This window comes from Lontra canadensis, unplaced genomic scaffold (genome assembly GCF_010015895.1).
Source record: "Lontra canadensis isolate GAN:19392208 unplaced genomic scaffold, GSC_riverotter_1.0 scaffold40, whole genome shotgun sequence".
Classification (NCBI taxonomy): domain Eukaryota; kingdom Metazoa; phylum Chordata; class Mammalia; order Carnivora; family Mustelidae; genus Lontra; species Lontra canadensis.
The window spans coordinates 817,794-834,327 of NW_022631034.1; the positions used below are offsets into that span (position 1 = coordinate 817,794).

The 16,534-nt window shown below is 41.0% G+C and overlaps 1 protein-coding gene across 3 annotated transcripts in view; it reads left to right on the forward strand.

The window, feature by feature from the left end:
* PDE4B (phosphodiesterase 4B) overlaps nucleotides 1–16,534 on the forward strand; it is a 441,524-nt gene that overhangs the window by 385,607 nt on the left and 39,383 nt on the right. For 2 of the 3 annotated variants that reach the window (XM_032870016.1, XM_032870017.1), the window contains one exon: nucleotides 14,561–14,673. In XM_032870016.1, coding sequence (XP_032725907.1) covers nucleotides 14,561–14,673 — 113 coding nt within the window. Of the gene's footprint in view, nucleotides 1–14,126; nucleotides 14,290–14,560; nucleotides 14,674–16,534 lie in introns of those variants that run through there. The other variant, XM_032870019.1, reaches the window with a different exon arrangement.

Consider the following 16,534-nt stretch of genomic DNA (forward strand, 5'->3'; position numbering starts at 1 on the left):
CTGTGCAATCCAGTGTGTATATTACCCATGCACACTGACTAGTCACATCATATTACATCGAACCAGCCAAGTCTTAGTGCTCAGCAGCCCCACATGGCTAGTAACTTCCATGTTGGAAAAGGCAGAAATTCCAGATTCTAAAGCAAGTCCCTTTGCCTTGATGAGCCTCAATGATTTCATTTGTAAATGTGGAGATGACTTTCATGGCTTTGTTTGTAGAAGAAAATGAGCAAAATTGAAAGTGCTTTGTCAACTAGAAAGGCTATATGGAGTCTTTCTGCTCTCTACAACACTTGACTCTCAAATGCAATGCCATCCTCACACGGTGAAGTTCCCCAAGTACTATGTGATCTGAGAAATCACCCAGGAGAGCACCAGGTGAATGGAGCTTTCCTATAGGTAGCTGGAAGAGATTTGGCTAATGTCTTGAGAGCCAGGAAAATTTCTAGCCCTCCTTCGTTCTCCACCTACCATATTTACTCCTAATGGCAAAAACCTTTGCTTCTACTCTTCTACTCCCTATTCTTGAAATTCCTTTGACAACCTTCATTCTCCAGCCAAAAACAGGGTTAAGGTATAAATAACCCTTCCACTCCCTCTGATAACACCCTAGTTTGGGACCCCATTTCTTCTAAAGTCCTAACTTTTCCTGCAAGTAATAATCCCCGATATTAATAATTTATCAAGTGCTTATTCTTTATTCTATCCTATAGCCCTTACAATTTACTGCTGTCAGATCAATAATTCATTTTCATATAGGCATCCTTGTAATAGCAAGAACACTGAACTTGGAGTCAGAAAGCCTAGATTCAAGTCTCTAGGTTCTGCATTTACCACTTATGGGATTTGGAGTGAGACACTAAAACTCCCTAGACATCAGTCTCTTCCTCTATAAAATAGAGACAACAATACATCTCTCATAAGCTCTGGTGAAGATTGAAAGAGAGTATACATATGAAAGGAATCTATAACTGCAAAGCATTGCATAACTGTAAAACAGTATTAAGATATTTATAAACTACTTTGTGTGTGCCATTCTTCTGTTGAACAATTTTCAATAACTCTTCATTCCCTGACAAGTCAGATACCTTAGTCTAGCATAAAAAGTTCTTCAAGATTGCCCTGACCACCCTACTTTTACAAATTTATTCCACTCTGCTCCCTTACTAAAACCCAGTGTTCTAACCAAATAGGACTGTTGTATTTGATCTCCCCATACAGAACAAAATGGTGTAGTGCGTTTCTAATTTTATACCTTTATTCATGCTGTTCATTGCTTTACCTCATTTTTTTCCTCTCTCAAAATTCCAATCATTCTTTTTTTACCCGGCCAAATCTCTCTTGATCTCCCTTTCTCCTATGTCTTTAAGATCTTTCTGTGCTGCCTCTAAACTTACTTGTATCTTTCTTATGACAGTTGTCAAAATATTTGGAATTCTAGTATCGCTTGATGCAGAGACCTTCAGTAAGGAGCCTGGATACAGCTCTGCAGTGAGAGTCAAATAACAAGTTCTTCATGTGATTTTGCAGAAGTCTCCTTAAATGTCCCCCATATTAAAACTAGCCAGCCAAGGGACACCTAGCTGGTTCAGTTGGTAGAACATGTGACTCTTAATCTCAGAGTCATGAGTTCAAGCACCATGTTGGGCTTGGAGCCTACTTTAAAAAAAACAAAAAACAAGAACTTAACCAACCTAGACATCTAATCAAGATATGAATGCAAAAGAAATGTAGAGCCCATTAATTGTGGTAACTTGGAATAAATCAGTAAAAAAGGTGGTTTGTTTGATGACTAATAAAAAAGAAAGTATACCAAGAACAAGAATTCCTGACATTGTTTCTCTGATACTGTTCAGTAGCAGAGGCCCCATTCCTTTGGGTTAATCGATATCCCATCTATTGGTATGTTGGGCAAGTCAGCAGGGCAAACAATATTTTTTGAGCTTCTACTAGATGATGGATGCTGTCCTGCATAAAAGATTAGGCAAAAAGATATGTTCCCTTTTCTCAAGAAGGTTATCGAATGGGTGTGATAAACCAAGAGAAATAATTTAAATGAAATATGGTCAGTTGGAAATAAAGGGAAGGGAGCTTAATCCAACCTCAAAATATTAGAAAACCTTGTAAAGCGATATCTCTGGACTGAATCCTAAAAGAGAAATAAAAATTAGCCAGGTGAATAAAGCTGGGAAGGGCACTTCAGAGAGAGTAGAAAAAACTGCAGTCTACCTCAGTAGTAGAGTTGAATACTTCAGACTTGAGGAAAGTGACATAATCATCCAATTAACATACCCCTACCTCCCGCACTGATTTTGTGCTTACCAAGCAATCTTATGAATAAAAATTGGTCTCCCATGTTAAGGAATGTGGAAAGAGTAGATGACATGAAAAACTCCCCCAAATTATTACTCTCTATAAATTGATTGTTTGGTCTCTTCTCAATTTCTTGTGAATCAGACTAATATAAACAGAACAAAGTCAAATCACACTGACAAAAATCACATTCTGTAAAGCCGAAGTGACTGGGAGTTTTGGTCACCAGCCAAATACCACCCTCCTAGAGGCTGTCTGATTTCGGCTTATGAGCATCTCAAACCTATTTACCTGACTCCTTCTCCATGGCTCTGTAACTCTAGGCACAGCAGCTCCTGCATAGGTTACTGCAATAAAATAAATAATAATGCCACTAGCAACTGGCATGAATACTTTACTAGGTGCTGGGTACTATGCTACGTGTTTTGATGTGGATATTTCATTTACTCCACATACAACTTGGTGGGAAAGATATACAAAGCTGTGGGAAGGATGAGGAAATTAAGGCTTAAAGAAATGAAGTAACTTGTCCAGGTTCACACTGCTAATAAAACAAACGGCAGGGCCAGAAATCAAACTCCTATTTGTCTTCCTCCAGACCCTGGGCTTTTAAGTACAATTTAGCTGGCCTCCTTTCCTGCCTTCAAGTTTATTCTTCAAATTGCAAGTAGAGTGATCTTTTTAAAATGCAAATTTGGCTAGGCCACTCCTTTGATAAAGCTCCAAAAAGGTTTCCCATTGATTTCAGAACAAAGTCCAAAGTCCTCTCCATGGCCTTCCTTGGCTGTGTACAACCTGATCTAAACTTCCCATACTACTCTTTTTCTCTCTGTGTTCCTGCCGGGTACTGCTCTCAGTTCAGTAAGCTTACCCTGCTGTTATCCCTGCCTAGAATGTTCTTTCCTGTTGGTACCCAAGGGTTTTTTTTGTTTTGTTTTGTTTTTTAAGATATTTATTTATTTATTTATGACTGACTGAGAGAGAGAGAGAGACAGAGCTGGGGGAAGGACAGAGGGAGAGAATCTCAAGCAGACTCCTCACCTACAGAGCGCTCAATCCCAAAACCCCAAGATCACAACCTGAGCTGAAACCCAAGAGTCGGACGTGCAACCGACTGAGCCACCCAGATGTCCCTGTACCCAATTCTTATTCCTTTGAATCTCATAACCTTCCAAGGTACAACTTGCCTGAACTCCCTCTGTCACATCCCCACTCCTCAGATTTTTGGGTCCCCTGTTATTCCTGTGGCAAATTCTTAGGACAATCTACACTTCTTACTAGCTCCTTTCTCAATTTTAATTAAATAAGTTCTTGTGTAATTGTCTATTTCTGCTAGAATATAGGTTTAAAATAAGCAAAAACAATGTCTGTAAAATTTACCGCTATATCCTCAGAGTTTCCTGCTGAGCCTAAGATATAATAGGCACTCAAAAAAATCTATTCATTAATATGGTGTGTATATATGTTGGTATGTGCGTATATGTATGTGTTTGTGTATATATATATATGTATGTATATAGGTGCACATTTATATAGCATATATAGCATATATTGTGTATGTGTGTATATGTGTGTGTATATATAGACATATACATATATATTACATAATATATAGACATATACATTACACAGCCATAAAAAAAGATGAGTTGCCATTTGCAATGACATCGATGTTCCTAGAGTGTATTATGCTAAGTGAAATAAGTCAGATTTAGAAAGACAAATAACATATGATTTCACTCATATGTGGGATCTAAAAGAACAAATTAATAAACAAAACCCAGAAACAAACCTCTAAATAATAGCGAATAAAATGGTTTCAGGAGATGGCGGCCAGGAGGAGGGGCAAAACGGGTGAAGGGGAATAGGAGACACAGGCTTCCAGTTATGGAATGAATAAATCACAGGAACAAAAGGCACAGCATAAGGAATGTGACTGATGATATTGTAATCGTGTTTATGCTGACAGATGATAGTTGCACTTGTGGTGAGCATAGCATAACAATTTTAGAGAATTTGAACCACAGTGTTGTGCACCTGAAACTAATTGTGTGTCAAATCTACTCGAAACATTTTTTTTTTTATTGTGCCATGTCCAACAAACAACAAATAGTCAATATTTATCCGGTACATGCTGTCCTAAGCATTTTACATTTATTTGCTAATTAAATACTACAATCTATTATAGAGTTACTGTTTTTATTCTCATTACGGGGGGAGGAAACTGAGGCATAGAGAAGTTAAGTAACTTCTTTAATGTTAGGTAACATTATGTGGTGATATTGGAAGATGAGCCCTGACAGTCTGGTTCCAGAGATCAAGCTTTTAACCACTATTATATATTCTTCATAAATATCTCTTACATATATTTAATGTATTAGAAAAATATTTGGATAGCAACTTACCTCCAACTTTAATCAATTTCTTGTGTTACTGGTCTTTAACACTAACATAGGCAGACAGGGAAGTTCCTTGAGCACTTTTTCCCATTGATGATGCATGTTGTTGCCTAGATGAGTACAGATTCCCATTAGTGGGTAAATGCCAAAGTCAGAGTCCTTCTGAAGGGCAGGCGTCCGTAAGGGGAAGGACAATGGAAGAGGGGGAGGTAGGGCAGAAGGCAACAGAGGTTGAGGCTGGTGCATCCAAACAACAATTTTGCCCTAAGCCCACCTGGGTGAAAGAAAAAGTTGGACCATTTGTTTATAACAGGCCCCATGGCTTAGTAAAAATTACCATGGAATTTAATTAAAATCAGAGAAGTTAGGTTCTCTCCCTCCCTCCCTCCCTCCGTCCTTCCTCTCTATTTCTCAAATCATCTCTCTCTCTCATTGGATGATTGAGCAAATCATTAAATACCAACAAGCCTCAACTTCCTCACATGCACAATGGAAGATTTTAATAATAATGCATAATAATAATTTCTATCTCTTCTTTTCAGTCCCTTAAAAGTATCTTCTGATGAATGATCATTGATATTTTTGATTGGGAAAGGAATGGAAATATATCACTTGTGCATATATTAAACTTCTAATTATGATAAAAAATAATTTCTATCTCATGGGATTTATTTTTCAAGGAAAAACTAAGATTTGTCAGTGAAAGTACTTGGTAAACTGTCAAGTTATATGTGCAAAAGCTAGTTGTGACTGGAGGGTTTTTTTTGAACTTGTAGTCTTAGAGGAGTTTGCTAAAGAAACCGGCATCAAAATGACCTACTTTTCACTGTTATTTCTCCTGAGGGCTGTGAACCTCCTCTTCCCGAATCCACCCACAGTGAAATCCCTGTCATATGCAATTGCAAAGTTCCATATTTATAAAGACACATTGACAAAGTCTTGCCTAGAGAAAGGCCACATAGGGCTAACAAGCTGCCTTTGGAAGAACTGTGTTACAGAATGTATAAATGTCTTCCAGTTTCTGTGATTTGTTCTAAGAATGGTTTACTCAAGGTTAAAGCAACATGCTTTCTCGAAATGTTGCACTCTAACCCAGGTACATTTCATTTACCAGATATTCATCAGAAGAAAAGAAATACCTTTGGACATAAGAACTTACAATGAAAAGTATTGCTAGTAAAAGGGAAAAAGGTCATAACCAAGACCTCTAAATAAATAGGCCAATAGCCACAACTTAACACCTTGAAATAAAGAGAGGTTGATTTCCATATGTATGAAACTGTTTTGCATTTTAACAAATATTGCACTGTGAGGAGCAACGGAGGAATGAAATAAGCCTGCTAACTTCAAGGCACAAAGAACCTAGAGAAGACATTTACAGGGTTAGAAGCTTGTGGCTAAAGCTAGAGTCATAAGCTGAATGCAGAGAATCCAATTAATACATGCCTCTCACTTCCAAGGATCAGAAGAGTGGTTTCTTAGTTTCCCTGATGAAGGACTTCTTTAATATATTTTTCCCCGCTGTGGAATCCTTGCTTTAGAAGTTTTGTCTACAAAAACAAAAACTGTATTTAAGGGTAATGATTAGTCTATCAAATTTAAATTTTAAGCTATTTTCTAGAGCCTATTTAATGCTATTTCAGTTATTATGGTATTCACAAATTAAGAGCTAGGGAAGGTCTTGGGATACTTTTCCTTTCAATGTCAAGGGTTTCCTTTATTTTGGGGTTTAAAAGTGTGGATTTTCTGTAACTCTGTGTGCCGTGTTCTGCCTTCACAGAGCACTCCCGGTCATGTGGGGGAAAGCTCCATGCTGCTTTGCCCCCATACCCATGTGTCATTGGGCCATTGCGTAAGGTCATGGTGTAGTTTGGATACTGATCAAAGGTACTCAGCCAGGTGATGGGGAGAGTTGAAATTCAGCCCATGCGTCACTTCCCAAGCTTTCTGCCCAAAGGCTGTGTCTGCCAAGAGAGGGCACATTTTTCTAATTTTCACCAAGGCAATGTATTTGGGACAGGGGGCAGGGGTGGGGAGGAAGCTGCTAAGGCACCCAGTTTCACAGATGGACCATTCTGGAGAATGGGAAAGACATTTCTTACATAATCACTCAATGCAATGGACCATGTTTTGTTGGTTGATGTAACACCCAGCCCCTAGCATCAGGCTTGGCATATACTAAATACTCAGTGTATTTTGTGGAGTGAATAAATGATCAGCTCTCTTGTACAGTTCTCTACAGCTGAAGGTCCACTGACTGGTCTGGTGTTATCAGTCAGGATTTAGTGAAAGCAGAATGATATATCAGGCCAGACCTATATTTTAGAAGTGAATACCAACAAACTCTAACCCAACCAAGAGGCAGGTCTGTCTGAGGTCAGACAGTGGGAGGGACACTTCGGGATTTCATGGCCACTTACACATGCTCCTTCCTCTCCCTAGGACCAGGCCAAAACTCCACCCAACTCAGTTATCAGATATGTGGCAATCTATCTGCAGGAAAGTGACCAGAAACAGGGAGAGGGCTGGGGATGGGGGCCCAGGGCAACAAAAATTTCCTGACACATGCCAGCACTGTATCAAACATTGGCATGGGTTGCTTCCCTTAATTCTCATAGCTGTTTATGCTGTCTTCCTGTTTTACAGGTAAAGAAAGGGGCGTAGCCAGGATACTTACCTTGTCTGAGGTTACACTGCTAGTAAAGGAATGGCACCGTCAGGATTTATGAACTTCTGGATCAGACTGCCATGTGAATTTTGAGTTCGCAGGAGCATGCTGGTCTATGCAATATAAACTAACATTTGGGGGAGGTGTTTCTCAGCTGCGCTGGATTTATTCGAATTCTGTTGATACCCATTGCTATAGTTCAACAAAAGGAAAGGAAATGGGTGTTTTTTTTAAGAAATCCCGTTCTTTGTTTTTTCAAGTGGGCTTCCCTAGATGGGACTATCTGTTGAAAGCATGCTTGGAAAATCAGAAAGATGGAGAACAGTGTGCAAATCACAAGTGTTAGGAGGCATTGAGTTTTCATAAAATGAACACATTCATGTAACTAGTCGTCAGAGGAAGAAATGGACCATTACCAGTCCCTGTAGAAGCCCTCCCATCCCTGCTAAGTCCCTTCCATTCACTAGCCCTCCACAGTCACTAGTATCTTGACTTCTGATATTGTAGATTCATTTTTGCCTCTTTTAAACTTTATATGTGGAATCCCATTTTTATGCACTTTGCAATATCTGGTTTCTTTTGCTTGACATTTATATATATTAGATTCATCCCTTTTGTTGCATGTGGAGTTGTTCTGACCGATTTAACTACTACACAACCTTGCAAATAACTACCAGCTCTTCTACTGCGAAGAGTTAATTGGATTATGTGAGGCAGCTAAATAAGAGATTATTTACATTTCTTTTCTGTGTGCTATCTTTGGGTAGAAAGTGGAATGACTAGATCGATAGGTTTTTGATACATACAGAGCTATCTTAAAATTTCATTTAGAATGATCCCTTGTATCAGGAGTCTAAAATAATAAAACAGATAAAAAGTGAGAGTAGAATGGTAGTTGCCAAGGCTTGGGGGAAAGGGGATTGGGAAGGTGTTGATCAAAAGGTCCATAGTTTCGGATATGAAAGTGAGTTAAGTCCTACAGATTACTGTATAGCATGGTGCATAGAGTAAACAATAATGCATCATATACTTAAAAATTGGTTAAGAGGGTAGCATCCTATGTTAACTATTCTCGTAACACATGCATGCACACACACGGAGAGAGAAAGCTTTTGGAGGTATTGGTTAAGTTTATGGCATTGTTTATGATGACAGCTTCACAGGTGTATGCTTATCTTCAGACTCATCAAGATATACACATTAAACATGCAAAGCTCTTTTGTATGTCAATCATATGCAATAAAAAATGCATTGAGTTATTGTTTGTAAAAAATTTGTATTTGGTCTATAATGTGATGCGTGCACTTGCTGAATTCTCATCTGCATTAGAGTTATGAAAGTTTAAATGATATAGGTGTGGAAGCGGCCTCTGTCTCCACTTTTCCCAGAGATCAGTGGGAAAATTGCACTTGCCTACACTGAGTGAGGGGCCAACTCTTAGGGCACCTGAGGTCTGTTATTAGCTGGGCCACTAACTTCATTACTGCTAAAATCTATTTCCATGTTTTCCAGCTGTGAGGAGTTAGCTCTTTGTGGCCAGGCTGAGGTTTCTCATTACCCTTTCCCATCCCATCTCTGGGTCTGTCCTTTCCCACACCTCTCTCTCTCTCTCTACACACACACACACACACACACACACACACACACTCTTCTACTGGCTTTGTGTGGGGAAAAAACTGGAGAAATTGGAATGTGGGGTAACCATTAGCTGAATTGGAAAAGTATTAAAACAGAAAAGGGGATCTCATTGACCGAGGAAAAGAATATAACTCAACAGTTGTATCGTATGATCTCCATGAGCATACGTGAACAGACATGCTCATTAATAACGGAGATCTTAGTAAAAATGTGACATTTTACATTTTTATCATTTCAAATTTTTGCTTCTCTCTAATTGTCTCCAAGGTACCTATATCCCATCTGTAATAATAACTGTGATATTGACATAACATGCACAATACTTAAATGTCAACAGTCTGGTTTTGTGTGCATTCTCCTATCGTACCTTCCGTGTGAGAATAGGGTAAGTCTTCTTCTTAATCCTCATTTTCAAGATAATGAAATTTAGTCTCAGCACACTTAGATAACTTGCCTTAGGTCAGCCACTGAAGCAAGACAAAGGACCAAAACCACACCGGGTCTTCTGAGTAAATACTGCGCAGCCTTCCTGTGCTACTGACTGCGTTAGATACAGCAGAAAAGGGAAGAGGAGACTCAAGAAGGTGACAACATTTAAGAAAGCAGTTACACAATTTTAAATAAAAAATACCCAAGGGTAAGACACCACTTTAAATCAGCATTTTCAGGGATTCGTGCATTTTTAGTGCAGAGCAGAATCCTTTAGTTCATAGACCAAGATACGGTCTTGCCAGGAATCTTGCTCTAAATAATTCAACCTCTGACTTCTTGGCTTGTGCCTTAAGGTAAATTCAAGATAATCATACCTCTTTGGTGGCTATCACAGAGATGTTGCAAGGATAAATGAGTAGTGTGCTTGGCGCTCCTTTGAGAAGAGGGCTTTATGAATGCCACATATTATTACCAGATTAATATTAACTATAATTATTTATTCATCCTCTCTTCCTGTTTCTCTAGGGTCAAATGCAATACCTACCAGACTTACAAGAGGAAGTAAATGTTCCTTTTCCACTCTTCTTAGAGGGAAGGACACATAGGAGGTTGGTTCTCCTTGTCCCTTTGGAAATTTGTGACAAATAGGGTCAACCCCGTGACTCTACGTGGTCCCATCACCTGCTCTTAGCCCCTTGAGATTTGCTTCTGTGGCATTAAGCATTGTTTCTTCTCAGAGCCATCTTTGCAAGACAGGAAATGACCAGCTTCATGGGCAGGCAGCCTGTGCAAGGTGCAGAGAGCCCCACATCCAGCTGGGCCATTTGCTGCAGTCTTGAATTTTATAATAATTTGGTCTTTGATCTTGTGTTCGGAAGTGAAGTCTGAGGGGAAAATAGAGTGTACCCCAGTGGCTTGGAGCCTTGGCTCATATGCTCTCGTATCTTTCTTCGGCCACTTGCCTGCCTCCCCTGGACATGTTCTCAGCTACCCGTTTCCCAGATTCCCTGGCACCCCAAAACTCATCCAGCATCCCTTATCCTTGCCATCCATTCACAGAGGGGCCCTGGGTGCAGGTGCAGAGAGGGTCTGAGTTGGGCATGTGTGACTTGCCAAGTCTCAGATGGGGCGTGGTAGCAGCCATCCTGGACTGGGCTGGCATCTGTACCAGGGGAGATGGGTTATGTCTTGGTGCGAGGGAGCCTCTTGTCCTACCCTGACCTAGGTATCTAGTATGCCTCAATGCAGAGCTTGTGGCATCCTTAGGAACTAACTAGCTGCTGTGGAGTGAGGCGTCAGTACTGTGGGGAAGAGAAATGTCCAACTTCCCCAGAGCATCAGTCTGGTAGCTGGTGGTTAGGGGTACCCCCGTAACTTGTGAACTGTCTGTTGCCCTAGTCACCAGATACAGGGCCCGGGGTCCTGTGAAGTTCTGCACTCTTCTTATGGTATCCTTATGCCCGAGGGAACACAATATCAGAGAGAAAATAAAAGACAGCAGACCACGCATTAATTGTGCTGAATGTGCCATAATAACGTAAGATGTCAACAATAGGGAAACCTCAGGGTGGGTTATCTGTGAACTCTCTGTATTTGCTTTGCAACTTTTCTGTAAATCTAGAGTTATTCTAAAATAAAAAGTTTATTTAAACAAAAACACACAAACAAAAGACCACCATGACAAGGTGAGAGAGAGAGACTCCAGAAGAAAGAAAAAGAGCTTCGTACTTTCCTAAATTCAACAGCACCTTCCCTGCTGTTTGAACAAGGAGCTCTCCCCATTTTCATTTTGCACTGGACCCTGCAAATTATATAGCTGATTAGGCCTGTAAAACCCTTCTTGGGGTGCACAAGTCCTCTCTCTCCCATCCTGTTCCTCCCCACTCCCAAATGCCAGGCCTCTGGGTTACTGGATTACCACTAATAGTTACACTCCTATGTATTGCTCATCTACTGAGAGCTGGCTACCGTTACCAGAAGCTTTATATACTCTGTCTCTAATCCCTTTATAACTTCATGAAATAAGTATTCTTATCTTTATTTTAAGATGTAGGAAACTGAGATCCGGGATCACACTGTCAACGGTAGAAGAGAAACTCAAAATACATGAGTCTCACTCCAAAGCTGGTGCTCTCTCCACAGTCTACAGATGCCCCATTCAGTCTCTGGGTAGCCAAGTATTTGCAGGCTGCTCAGGCAGGCACTTTGGTCTCTGTTCCTCTGAATATTTACCGAGTATCTGGTAGGCAGTAGGGTCTAAAATGGGACACAGAGTCTTGACTATATATTAAGAATCTAAAAAGGAGGGGTGCCTGGGGGGCTCAGTCACTAAATATCTGCCTTCAGCTCAGGTAATGATCCCAGGGTCCTAGGATCGACCCCCATTTTGGGCTCCCTGTTCAACAGGGAGTCTGTTTCTCCCTCTCCAGCTCCCCCTGCTTGTGTTCCCTCTCTCGTGGTCTCTCTCTGTCATTCATAAATAAAATCTTTAAGAAAAAAAATAAAAGAATATAAAAGGGAACAAATCCTCAATAACTTCCACACTAACTTCAAAAAACTTTCCCTTAAAAAATACTGTAGCTACAAAACAAACTGAGGGTTGCTGGGGGGACGGGGATCCAGAGAGCGGGGGTGGGGTTATGGACATTGGGGAGGGTATGTGCTATGGTGAGTGCTGTGAAGTGTGTAAACCTGGCGATTCACAGACCTGTACCCCTGGGGATAAAAATACATTATATGTTTATAAAAAAATAAAAAATAAAATAAAAAGATAAAAAAAAATCAAAGGTTAAAAAAAAATGTAAAAAAAAAAAATACTGTAGCTGACCACAATAAGAAAGGGCAGTAGGGTAAGGGCCTGTCACATCCACTGGCTGGTCACAGGCATGTCACTACTGTACCAATTCTGGGAGCTCACCTGTGCTTGTGCTGGGTCACAGACCGTGGGTGAGCTGTGCATTGGTGGATCTTTGAAATATCCTCCTCCTTCCTAGTGCTTCTGCTGCTATAATTATTGTAATTCCATTGTCAACCCTGAGTGGAAATTGGATCCCTTTTTTCCTTCTCCATGAAGGGAAATGGAGTAGATCATCTTACAGTCCTTTTGCGTTCAAAAGGTCATTGTCCGTTCAAAAGTCCATTCAAAAGGCTCAGAGCATCTTAGGTACTGACAATCGGGGGTTGTGATGCAGAAGACACCAAGGTAGTAAAGCCCAAGTAATCGGGAAGTAGTTGGACTTTTCCTTTGATGAGAGGCTGTGGATGGGATGAGAGGGTTCTGGTAGTTGAGGAAAAGCTTCCTGGGAAGAAGTGCTCTCTGGAAGGAACTGGGGGTGGGGCAGTTGGGACACACTACAGAGTAAGTGATGAGATTCTGCATGTTGAAGCAGCCCAGCAAGACCGAGGAGGGAAGAGAAGAAGGTATGTGTAAGTCTGGCTTCAGATGAGTTTTACTGAAAACACCTCAATTCTCGTCTGCACATTTTTGAGGAGTGTGAAAAAAATGGAGGAAGTCACCTCCAGTGGTTTTGTGGCTTTTTAAAGTATGACATACAGGATATTGAATATTAACCCCACATTATTCTGAGGTGTATGCATATTTGAGGGATAAATAAAACATCTGTTCTCTGAAGTGTGCATCTGTGGACAAGCAATCCCAGTCCCCTGGGGTCTCTCTTGTGCTAATTCTCTTTTCTGCTTGAAATGTGAGCGCCACACACAGAAAATGTCAAATAATAATAAAAGGGTATGTGGTCTCCCTCAGATTTCTGTGTGAACATGGGATATATGTATTCTAAATTTGACAGGAATGTATGCCATCTTCTCTGTAATAGAATTCCATGCAAGATTTTTAATTTTATTAGTGCCTATTGTGTGTTTGCATCGCAGAAAGCTTGATGGAATGAATGAATGTTGTTCCCCTCAAAATCAGGCACGGACACAGGAGAGTCTGACTGACTTTTATCACGGTCTGTAGCCTCGTTCATTCATCCAGCATTCATAAAGTTAATTCAGTGTTTATTAACATAGAGTTCTTAAGTCAATAGTCTTGAGTATTTAGTTTAGACTCACAAACGTTTGGGTACGGAGTGACATGTGACCATTCAGAAAGAGCTTTATTATCCAGCAACAAATTTGATCTTAAAAACAATATTCTTTGAGTGGACCACCAAGAAGTATTTCCAGAAAGTCCTGTGTCCCACAGCCACAAATCAGAGCCCCGGGGGCTTTCATCGAAGTGAAAATCTGCAGTGTTCACATCAGGCTCCACCTGAAAGTCCGGTTCAGAATTTCCCTGTGACCCTGGCAGTTGCAGAAGAGAAGTTTTAAGCTTTGTTTAGTATAACAAGAGCTGCCTACTGGGGCCAGTAAGCGTGTTCCTGTAAAACTCCAGTTTCTCTCAGACCCTCTCCTATCTGGGAAACCTCATCTTGCCTTTCCTTAAAGGAGGGATTCAGAAGAGGGGAGGAAGAGCCTACACCTCTTGCTTGCGTGGGTCAGTGTTTGCCGAGTTAAAAGTTCCTCCAACATGTACACATGCCCGGGAATGAATGACTGTGTAGCCTTCCAACGCAACTCTGGGTCCCCCGCCCCTCCCAAGTGGTCGACGGTGTGTGTTTCGTTTAGAAGAAAAGCAGAATGAGAAAAGGCTTTCCTCATTTCTCCTCCAGACTGCAAACACTCAGAAATGACATCACGCACCCTAAAGAGCCCCAGGATGACTAAGGCAGCGAGAGCCTGAGAAAACTCACTGCTTCTGCCTTTAGTTTTAGGACGCATGTATGCAGATGAGCTTCTAAGAGATGGTTCCCCGCCTCCTGCCTCAGAGGAAGTTTCTTGGTAGATCGCGGACACCTCATCCCCGCGGGGGGTGCGGGGGGGGGGGGCGGGGGGCGGTGGTGAAAACTTGGCACCAGCCGTCCCGGGCAGAGCACCGCGGTGATTTGTTCTCCCGGTGGAGAGAGCTGGAAGGAAGGAGTCGGCGCGCAAATAATGAAGGAGCACGGGGCCACCTTCAGTAGCTCCGGGATCGGCGGCGGCAGCGGGGACTCGGCTATGGACAGCCTGCAGCCGCTGCAGCCTGACTACATGCCTGTGTGTTTGTTTGCAGAAGAATCTTATCAAAAACTAGCGATGGAGACGCTGGAGGAATTGGACTGGTGCTTAGACCAGCTGGAGACCATCCAGACCTACCGCTCTGTCAGTGAGATGGCTTCGAACAAGGTAAGAGATGACCGCTTATTCCTGAAAGCTACCCCCCTCGCTCCCCTGGGCTCCCCTGGCCTCTGCCTGCGGCCGCGGTGCATCCGAGGACACCGGCGGTCAGAATGAGTTTGCTGAGCTACCTCGGAAGATTCTGTCCCCAAATGCCACCCTTGGCGAGTGTCTGGATGCTACAGCAAAAGTTAAAAAGTCCTCCGTGTGCTTGAGTTCCCAGAAACCAAACTTCTTTGTTATTGATGTAGTTGGGAATATGTTTAAGGTGAGAGGGTGCTTATAAAGCTTACTCATGAACAAATGAAACCCCCTTTTTAAAAAAACAATGATCAGGAAGATAACATCGGAGTGAATTCGTAGGGTAAATTGGATAACACTTTACATTGCAATCAGGTGTTAGACATGTTTTTTGGACAAGAAAATAACGTGACCTCCGTATATCCGTGGAGAAATGGTTTGCCCTGAAGTTTTGTAAATTCCGAAATTATTCTCAGAAGGACATTCTGGGATTTTCTGACATTTCTTTTGTGATGCTGGCATAACCTAAGATAAACAAAAAAAAAAAGAAACAATATACTTTATCTCCAAAAAGAAAGTTATTTCCTAAAAGTTTGCTGCTTTTCGAAGTAGAATTATTTGAAATTAAGTTCCACCCGTACTGCAAAGAAATAGTTTTGTTTACAATCCCCAGACAAAACTTAGTGTGGAAGAGTTTTAATTATCTATCATTATATCATTTGTTTAATTAACGCCTGGGTTTAGAGTGCTAATTTATGTAGTGAGAGTTGTTGCTTTTGTTTGTGCCCCCCCGCCGAGAATGTTAATTTTATAAATATATATGATGTGTGTGCATTTATGTATATACTGACTGCTTTGTTTTTAATGGAAAACCTTAACTCTGTACCCTTATAAGTACACATTTTAAGAATCCCCAATCATCCTAGCCTGAGGTATTGTCTTACTGTCCTATGGTTCTGGGGCCGGGAAAAGCTTTTGCTCCACACCTGCCAACATGCCCTTTCCAGCCCTGAGGTTCACTAGGGAATGTGTGTCCCTCTTCTCTTTTTCCTGGGGTTAAAAGTATCACCTTCCTATCAAGGCTTATTGGTTCTTGCTCACAGGATCTGAGCAGAGGGAGCTTTGCATCCTTAGGAGATCTTGAAGGGGGCTACCAGTGGAGGAACGGACTCCTTTTACTCTTGTTTCTTGGTTAACAAAAGGACAGAAAATGAAATAAGTGTCTCAAATTTTAGTTTAGGTTCAAGTTGGAAAAAAAAAAGAAAAGTTTTGAGATTTAACTATTTGCTGACTTTTTTCTGAAGTTCTCAAGTGAAAGCCAAAATTCTGGGATTTTCCAGACTGTTGTAAATCTCAACCAACTGCTTCCCCATGAGGAGGGCTTAACTGCCTAACTTCTCCAAACCACACTAGATTCCAAGTGAAAAGATTTTCACACATGCTTTAGCCTACTTTGGAACATGAACAGATTCTCTATTTACTGCATGTTGTGATCATTGATACCCATTTGAGATGTAGATTCAATATTTAAGGGTAGTTTTTCAGCAGGTTTTGCTATAAAAGACATGCTGAACTTTCTTCTTGAGTTGCTAAGATAAAGTAGCCAACTAACTCCAGGAGAGAAAAATAATTCTCATTGAGAAGCTGCAAATTGTCATTATTTTTCATTTTGAGTGTTGAATACTTGTAGATTCTGATCAGGTTTCTGTCTGGAGTGCTGAAATTAAACATCATCTGTTTTGCAAATTTGTTTTAAAAACTTTCCATATTCAGTGTAATGGTCAATAAGGCTCCGAGACCAAGGACTGTATAAGTCCTGGTGAGAATTCCAATCACTCAAGGCTTCCGC